This window comes from Oryza glaberrima, chromosome 4 (assembly GCF_000147395.1).
Source record: "Oryza glaberrima chromosome 4, OglaRS2, whole genome shotgun sequence".
Classification (NCBI taxonomy): domain Eukaryota; kingdom Viridiplantae; phylum Streptophyta; class Magnoliopsida; order Poales; family Poaceae; genus Oryza; species Oryza glaberrima.
In genome coordinates, this window is record NC_068329.1 from 22,025,158 (window position 1) to 22,034,700 (window position 9,543).

Below are 9,543 nucleotides of genomic sequence, written 5' to 3' on the forward strand. Positions count from 1 at the left end.
AACGAGTAGTAAGTGAATACTGTACTCTGTACACAGGTACTTATATCATTAGCGTGACCATATTATTCACTCTTTCTTTGAGCTGATGACTGGGTTTCGTTATTCTCTCAACTTTCTCAATCATTACTTTCTCGTTTTTCATGTACAGTGTATTTTGCCAAAAAAAAAAGTTCTATAGGAATTATCTCTACCTTTTATTATAAAATTTGAAGATGTTTCCACTGATATTATGATATTATGGTACGTTGTCCGTATTTAAGTCAGCTTTTAAGTTCGTTCGTTTTTAAAAATACAAAGGAGTCGTATAAAAATTCCTTTTAAAAATTTCGCATGCTAACTTAGAATGAGAAGACGGATTTCTAATTGCTTTAGAATTTTCACCAGGTCATAAGAAAGCAAAGTACAGGATGTGACCATCATCCCAATAAGGATTCCGAATTAGATATCAATACTATCAAAATAAAAATCCCATATATTTTTTAGGAAAAAAATCTAACAATAAAACGATTTAAATAGCTTTTACCCGTTACGCACGGTCATCTTTTATTTAATTAAATGTGTGCTAATAAATCACGTTGTTTATGCGTACGTAATCTAGTTCCCATCACATTTAGCCGAACACAGCACGAAATTCTATTTCGATGGGTGTAACGATGGCAGGAACATAGCCATGCGCATCTCTTTCAGGAGCAAGTAGAAAGAAGAACAAAACGGGATTCCTCGACTGAACTCATCCACGATCCATCCAAATTCTCCTCCTCAAAAAGAGAACAAATTTTTGAGTGGCGCCGGCTAGTCTGCCAATATAGAGGCCACAGGCCACAGCAACCGAAGCAGCCATCATTTCTGCTCCCCAAGTGAGCTCTCCCTCTCCTACCAAAAAGAAAAAGAAAAAAAAATCCTAAAGGCAGTGAACCACCGGCCACGTCGGCAGCAGCTTCCTCCCATTCTCCTCGTCGCGCCACCGCCGCCGACGGGGAGGCGCCGCACGATATATACGGTGGCGCAAGCGGCGGTGAGCTAGCTAGGCGGGCGGAGGAGAGGGGGGCGTGGAGGGATGGCCGGAGGAGGGGGAGGGGGAGGGGGAGGGGTGGGGAAGGTGAAGGCGGGGAGCCGGCCGCCGTGGGTGGGGCTGGCGGCGGCGGTGTGGGTGCAGGTGGCGGCGGGGAGCGCGTACGTGTTCCCGCTCTACTCGCACGCCATCAAGGAGGCTCTAGGGTACAACCAGAAGGCGCTCACCATGCTCGGCGTCGCCAACGACGTCGGCGAGAACGTGGGGCTCGTCCCCGGGGTGCTCGCCAACCGCCTCCCGCCGTGGCTCATCCTCCTCATCGGCTCCGCCTGCGCCCTGCTCGGGTTCGGCACGCTCTGGCTCGCCGTCACCAAGACCCTCGTCATGCCGTACTGGGTGGTACGTAGCCTCCCGCCCTCGCCCTTTCAGTGATTGTGTGCTCGTCTTGGCTTTTGCTTGTTTGCGTGGGGATTTCTTGCTGTTTTTGCCTGATTTGAGCTCCTCATCGGGGAGGAGATTGAGGGATGATGATGAACAGTTTTTTATTGAGGGACCTAAAATTTTAGCACATACGAAGTAGCTCTCAAATTCCCAATTTTATCTTTTTTTTTAAAAAAAAAGCGATTATTGTCCTTTTGGAGCGTAATTTCTGGATATGGCTTGGTTGATTGAACGAATGTCGAAGGTGATGATCGACTAGCGGCATTTGTAGAATGTTGAAAGATGTGCGAGTTTTTTAACTGTATGATTGACAACAACGCCGGTAGATATTTTCCTAGAATAAGCGTGAAACCAAATGTGGCATATGTAGTTCTTTACTTCCTGCCATTCGGTAGAACATGTCAGACTTTGGTCCATTCTTTAGGTGAATAATTGTTGACTATTTAAACAATCATGCTTGCAAATGGGGCACAATTGGTTCCGGTACTGAGAGCCACAGCAAACCTAGAACTTTAATTTCGCAAATCTGCCAACTCGAGCTGGTGACCTGGTGTATTCGCATCCCTACAACTTCTTATATAGTTTTAAGTGTTGGTGACAGATTTTGGCAAGTTAATGCCCTAAAGTTATTTTCAAGAAGCAGTAAGGCTGACTTTAATCAGTTCAAAATTCTGGTTTTAGTAAATTGCATAAAAATATCACATGTAAAGACATTTACTGTTCAGTTTTACATGAGTTTTCTGTTGCAGCAGCAACAGAAAACTATATTATCTGTGTGTGCCACATATATAAAGATTATGCCATAAATGAGGAGGTCAAAATATAAGTAGTAAGGCATGCTTAGTAGTGGTATCTAGGTTGTCTCTTATGATTGCCATGTTATATATATTAAAAAAAAAGTAGGTGGCAGAGAAAGGGGGTGAAGTGAGAGAACGTGTCATCTCTTATACAAGAGACGATATGAGAGAGGACACCGACACACAAGACTGAGAGTTCTGAGGTGAGTATGCGATTAAAAGAAGGGGAATTATAATGGCATTTATGATAGAGACAAACTGTTAGAGATCATATAGGTTGTACGTGAGGTTATTCTTGAATCTTGATGAGTCAGATTTGTAGGAGATTACATTAGGGGTCTCTTTATTTTACATGGTCTAAGTTCGTATTACTTGATTGAAGCATTGGCTGACACCCAAATACCCAATACAACATGATTGAGATTCCTGAATGTGATGGTTGCTCAACTTTTGGTGATTTTCAACTTTGAATAGCCATCTGACCTGCAACGCCTGGGGATGTCATTCATTGGTGTTTGTGACCACTGGAAGGTTATTGCTGAAGTTGGTATGAACACAATTTTTGTTGGGACTTTTTCCATTACAAAATACATTGACAATGTAAAAGCAAGCCAAAGAAAAACAGTGAAGTTCATGCATCCTTAGCTTTATACACTTACTGGTAAACATGTTCTGGTCTTGTGTTGTGTAGCTGTTTATTATTATTATATTTGCTTGTGTGTTGCTTTTTTGTGACCCTGAATGTCTAAACTCTAAAATGCCAGCCCATTCTGTATATATTAATGTTTTCACAATTTAGAGACATACATTAGACCTACTGTATTGCTTTTTTGCATTCGTATCGTATTGTTTTAGGGAAAAAATGTTTGTTGTTTTGAGCCAAGATTTAATCAATCCAACAAGATATTGGTATTACACTGTAACTTTTTAATCACTGTAAATAATTTTTTGCCAAAATGATATGGAATTCCTAGTCGACATTTGATACTTTTTTTAAGTTCAGAGCTCACTAGAATTTCCATAGAAACACCAGTCACTTTACAATCAGTGTCTTCATCTTCAAAATCTCAGCCGCTGAATGAACTTCTTGGACAAAATTAGTCCCTTTTTGGTTTCATGATCGTCCTGATATGTTCAACATACTCAATTCATGAATCAAGATACTCCATTAACCGCATAGTTTTTCCAACAAAGTAGAATTGTCTCACAAAGAAGCCACTATTAAGGCACTTATTTTCTTTGAATGTTGCAAGAATTTCCTGTAATTGTAAATGTTCTGAATCTCCAAAGATCCAAAAAAATCGATCATCATGTCTCTTTTCCCTTTTTATGTACTAGTAAATGTAAATCAGGCGAGCAGTACACGTGCATGCTATCCTTATGGAGAGATCTGATAAAGAAAATAAATTATGCACACGCTTAGAAGGCAATTGGTTGTTTACCATAAATATTTTATCTGTAATGTTGGCAAGTACGAAAATGCTGACTAGTGTTACGTGCATAGAACTTTTATATCTGTAATGTTGGCAAGTACGAAAATGCTGACTAATGTTGGCAAGTACGAAAATGCTGACTAGTGTTAAATGCTGACTAGCTTCCTAAATCATGGAACCGCATCTTGGTAAAATTCTGTCTCAAATGCCTGATGAGTTGTCCATATCTGATATTTCTTGCTCATGTTGTAGCTCATACTTTCAAGCGAGTCTTTTTATATTTAGCATATTTTGTTGGATGCCTCTTGCAGTTGTGCATAGCCTTATGTATTGGCACAAACAGCAGCGCATGGTTGGGCACCGCTGCACTTGTGACCAATATGAGGAACTTTCCTCTCAGCCGGGGAACTGTTGCTGGTCTGATCAAGGGCTATGTTGCTGTGAGTGCTGCTGTCTACACAGAAACATTTAATGGAATGCTTCAGAACTCTCCCACAAACCTTTTGCTGTTGCTTGCTTTGGGGATCCCCACCGCATGTGTTCTGGTGATGTATTTTGTTAGGCCTTGCACTCCATCACTGGATGAGGACAACGCAGCAGAGCACAGTCATTTCATGTTCACACAGATCTCTAGTGTGGTTCTCGGTGTATATCTTATGGTAGCTACAATTCTCGGTGATACTTTAAAACTAGGTGACGCTATTACCTACCTTTTGTTTGGTATAATGATACTTTTGCTCCTTGCTCCACTGGCAATACCAATAAAAATGACTATTTATCCAAACAAACCAAAAAGGGAAAAGACTAGCACCCTTGCACTGTCTTATTCGACTGATAGTTTGTCTGGTCCGGATCAAGAGAATTCAGAACCACTTCTTGGTGGCACTTCAACATTTGTCACTGGAGCCAACGATTCTGATGAGGCTACTGATGTGGATCTTCTTTTGGCCGAGGGTGAGGGAGCCGTGAATTTGAAAAAGAAAAGAGGGCCTAGAAGGGGGGATGATTTCACATTCCGAGAAGCATTGGTTAAGGCAGACTTTTGGCTACTATTTATTGTGTACTTTTGTGGAGTTGGAACTGGTGTCACTGTTCTGAACAACCTAGCTCAGGTTGGGATGGCTGTTGGTGCTGATGATACTACTATCTTGTTGTGCCTCTTCGGCTTCTGCAACTTTGTTGGCCGTATCCTTGGTGGGTCTGTCTCTGAATATTTCGTAAGGTCAGCTCCCTTTAACCACTTTGCAATTACTTTATTCATTCAATTTCTATCATTGCATAGCTGACATATATAGCAACTAACATAAGCCAAAGACATAACATTTTCTGTTCTTGCCTACTGTGATGTACTGATATTACTCCATATGACCATATGAGGCCAAAAGCCACTATCACCTCAGCACTTCCTGTGAAATCCTGGCAGACTACTCAGATGAGCTGGCCGCTGATATTTATCTCCTGCAGACTGGCAATCACTTTGCATATTCCTAGTCATCCACAATCCTATGATTTTTTCTTTACTCTTGTTGTTAAGCTACATGCTTGATAACTATTAGTTGCTGCTTCTGTAAAATGATTCGAGTAAAACCTGATTGCAGGTCAAGAATGCTTCCTCGCCCTTTCTGGATGATGTGCACACAAATAATCATGGTGATAACCTTCCTCCTTTTCGCAACTGGCCTTCATAGCTTGATTTATGTGTCAACAACATTTCTGGGCATATGTTACGGTGTCCAATTTGCTGTCATGATCCCGACAGTCTCAGAACTTTTTGGGTTGAAGGACTTTGGGTTGATGTACAACTTCATGTTGTTAGTGAATCCCCTAGGTGCATTCTTCTTCTCAGCTCTTCTCGCTGGTTATATCTATGACAAGGAAGCGGCGAAGCAGCAGCCAGGCGTGTTGGAACCTTCAACCTGCCTTGGGCCTGACTGTTTCAGGCTTACCTTCTACGTTTGTGCCATCGTTTGTTGCTGTGGAACCCTAGTGAGTGTGGTTTTCATAGCGAGGATAAAGCCAGTTTATCAGATGCTCTATGCAAGCGGATCGTTCAGACATCCTCGGAGTCAACAACTCCACTGATGGCACGCGCATGAACACAGACTATTTTGGAGAGAATTATCAGCTCGGTGTGTATAGTTGGCTTTCTTATCACTTCATATCCCAGTGCTGTATTGTCCTACTGTTGCTTGGTTCGTCCCTGTTGGATCGGAGAGTTATTTTGATTTCATCTGTACCTGTTCTGTAAAGCTTGTGATCAGTAGCAGACTAGCAGTTACCAGCATACAGCCGGCTGTCGAAGGGATGAAACTTGGGGGCGCGTATACATGGTGGGGCAGTTCTTGTGCTTGTACATCAAGTTTGAGAATGTTGTACAATATCTTCTTCATCCCACTGACGCTGTTAATACCATGACTGCAATGAGCCTGGTTATGTGTCTTCTTTTTTTTTTTCCCATGGAAACTGTTTATGTTTATGTGTCTTGTTTTCTATGGTCTGAACATCTGAATTTCAGTAGATGTGTCCCAAGCCAACTCCCAACTTGCAATTACTCCTAAAAACGATACATCAAAGTTCTTACAAATACCTATGAATGTAAACTAACACAACGTGATGAGCATAACATGGAGCGACACTTCCGTCCCTTAATATAAGGGATTTTGACATTTTGCTTGCACTGTTTGACCATTCATCTTATTCAAAAAAAATAGAATTATTATTTATTTTATTTATGGCTTACTTTATTACCTAAAGTACTTTAAGCACAACTTTTCGTTTTTTATATTTGCACAAATTTTTTAAATAAGACGAGTGGTCAAACAGTGTCAGCAAAATGTCAAAATCCCTTATATTATATAAGGGGACGGATGGAGCATATGATTTCTTCGATTTTCTGCCTGGAATATGGGTCTCTCTGAGTCTGTGTCTGAATTAGGAAAAAAGAGCACCTAAGTTATGATATTATCGTAAGGGCACATGTAGTAAGTGGTAAGGCCGCAAACTGGGCCATATCAAAGGCCATATCAAATAACCTGAACATGAGGGTACATGAAATCCAACTTCCTACTCCGTCAGTCAAAAAAAAAAAAAAGACAAGGGACTATCTACAGCAGAATTTTTTTGTGAAACCGATCTCCAGCAGAATTTTCATCCACTGAAATGCGCAAGTAACAGCCAAAGCACTCAAGTGGTGCCACCGTGATGAGCTGATTTGCAACTTGCAAGTTGGCGTACTTTGCTCCGTCCTCCTCGTGGATGACTTGATTGCCATGTTGATGACAGTGTTGGGAGGGAGACCAGATCCAACGCAATTTATCTTAAGCAGGAACCACCGTGCAGGCGTGCACTCCGTGCAGGGTTCAGGCTCGCTCGACTGGACGTTGCGATGGGCGTCCAGTTGGTTGGATCCGAGTGGCCACGGAACCAAATCGCACCTGAAATTGGCTGCATCTTCCAGAACCGTGGGCCGTTTTGCGGTGGTTGCAGCGCTCCGGTGGGCGCCCCGCATCCCCCCTCCCGGGCAAAACCACCGGCGCCGCGGCGCCCGGCGACGTTGACGCTGTTACAGGTGGGCCCCGGGTGCCATGTTGTGAAGCGTTGGGACCTACCGACAGAGACGGGATCAGAATTCAATTTCTTCCGTAGGACGCGGGAACCGTCAACGCTGGCCGGTGGCACCTGGACCCTGAGGCCAGTTTCTTCCAATTCCCAAGATTTAATCTTGCACGCAAATCATTGGCCCCTCAGGGAGACTTGTGGAACGCAAAAAAGAAAAAAAAACGGTGGTAACGGCCTACGGTCAATGCAATTGGGTCCCGCCCTACTCCCTCCGTTCTGGACAAGAGCTGATTTTTTACTACTGTATTGTACTAGGAGAAGTAGCATCTCCATCTTTTTTTTTAACGGAGTAAACATGAATTTATCGGAGAGAAGATGAATATGTAGTCAGGGCAAGTAAAATAAGAAAATCATTAACACATACATTAATTGATTTCTAATTATTACAAACTAAAAATTTGATTTATTTGATATTTTAAATCAACTTCTGTATAGAAAGTTTTTGCATAAAGCATACCATATTGAAAAACGTGCTAACGTAATATGATGAAAAATCTGCATCTTGAGAAGAAAAGACCACCACTGTGTTTTTCATGTAATCCCTCTGTCAAAAGGTAAAATTAAAGGAGAGGACAATAATCAAAATATTCCTCGTTAATAGCAGTGAACTACCCCCTTTCTCACAATTTGATCATCATTTGAGGTTTCTGAGGTGTTCCCAAAATGATCATCTTATAATAAGTGTCTCTTTGTTTATTTGTAAAGAGTAAATATGTATCATTAAATATGCTACATGTAACCAACGATGATTAATTTTTATTGGTGCCACTCCATGCAATATTTTAAACATGATGCAATCCACGGGGCATGAAGCGTCACAATAGTTTGACCGATGATGATTAATTTCATACGGATGAAGGAGGTTTTTATTGTCTTTAGTCTCTGCGCTCCTTACTTGTCCCTTCTATCCCAGTATAATTCAAGCTAGGATAGGATGTAATATATGATAGTACGATGAATTTAGACATGCATTTATTCAGATTTGTTGTACTAGAATATATCACAACATATTCTTTATAGGTTAAGTTATTTTAAGACAGAGTGAGTAGTAACTATTAAATTGGGATAGATAGAGTAGTACTATTGGTAGTAGGTAGGTAGGCGACATTAAAGAAATAAAAAAATTTCGATTTGTAAATCAAGTGTAGATAAAAATGTAGAAGTTAATTTATTTTAAGATAAAATTTGAACATCAAAGAGTTGATTTATTTTTGAATAAAGGGTATATTCCACTCCATGCTAACACCGTGAGTAGCTGTATCTCCCAACATTATTGCTTGTCTATGTTGATCATTAACTATCCCAACTTATTGAGGGAACACATCGCCATCTATCTCTAAGAGCTAAACTCTAGCTACTACAGCTTATTTTAAAATTAGAATCGCCCCAAACATTTTAGCTTTTGGTTTAGATTCTAAGGGCCTGTTTAGATCCATTTGGAATGTCAAATGGCAAATGGCAAAAGTTTTGATGGCAAAAGTACTAGTTGGTGTTTAGATGCATGTTAAAGTTTTGCCATTCTAGCACTAAAGTGAGAGAGAGAAAGAGAGAGGGAGTGGTCCCAAAGCACTTTTTGGCACAATTTGCTACTGTGGACTAGCAAATGCCAAATGCCAAATTGCCAACTTTTGCTTACTAATGTTTAGATCCAAAATGACAAAAAGTGCTACAAAATGATAAAACTTTTGCTATTTTGGAGGATCTAAACAAGGCCTAAGAAGCTGTACTTGTAGAAGCCATTAACTGGAAACCCAATTTTTTAAAATTCTCAGAAACCGCCTATAAACTAGGTTGGATATATAACACATGCTAATACAAGGAATTTGGAAAGACTTCTTGTCTAGATTCGTTGTAATAGAATATGTCACATCCAACTAAAATTCCTTATATTTAGGGACGGATAGAGTATTTTTTAGAATTTTAAGCTCACAAACAATCCTGTCTGAATGTAAGCACCTTTCTGACGTATATATACCATATAAACTTTCCGTATAAATCAGACCGCTGACTAAAAAATTGCAACGACTCCAATCCGTGTGCAGACCATTGTATTGATGTATACTAGGAGAAGCTTTTTCAGAAAGTACAGTAGTACCAAGTGCAAAGCGAGATGCTTCTTCGTGTGCACAGCATAACAGCTTTTCCGCTGTGGACGTAGCAAAAAAAAAAAAAAAAAAGAAAAACCGCAAAGTCAAGTAAACTTCACCACCACAACAAAAACGAGGCCCACCCGCACCCACTC

The 9,543-nt window shown here is 40.8% G+C and overlaps 1 protein-coding gene across 1 annotated transcript; it reads left to right on the forward strand.

The window, feature by feature from the left end:
- Positions 1–690: 690 nt before the first annotated feature.
- Positions 691–6,140, forward strand: LOC127770580 (protein NUCLEAR FUSION DEFECTIVE 4-like). The gene is made up of 3 exons (XM_052296350.1): positions 691–1,411; positions 3,995–4,905; positions 5,282–6,140. Exons 1-3 carry the CDS (start codon positions 1,058–1,060, stop codon positions 5,763–5,765), a joined length of 1,749 nt encoding a protein of 582 aa, XP_052152310.1. The 5' UTR covers positions 691–1,057; the 3' UTR covers positions 5,766–6,140.
- The last annotated feature ends 3,403 nt before the right edge of the window (positions 6,141–9,543 follow it).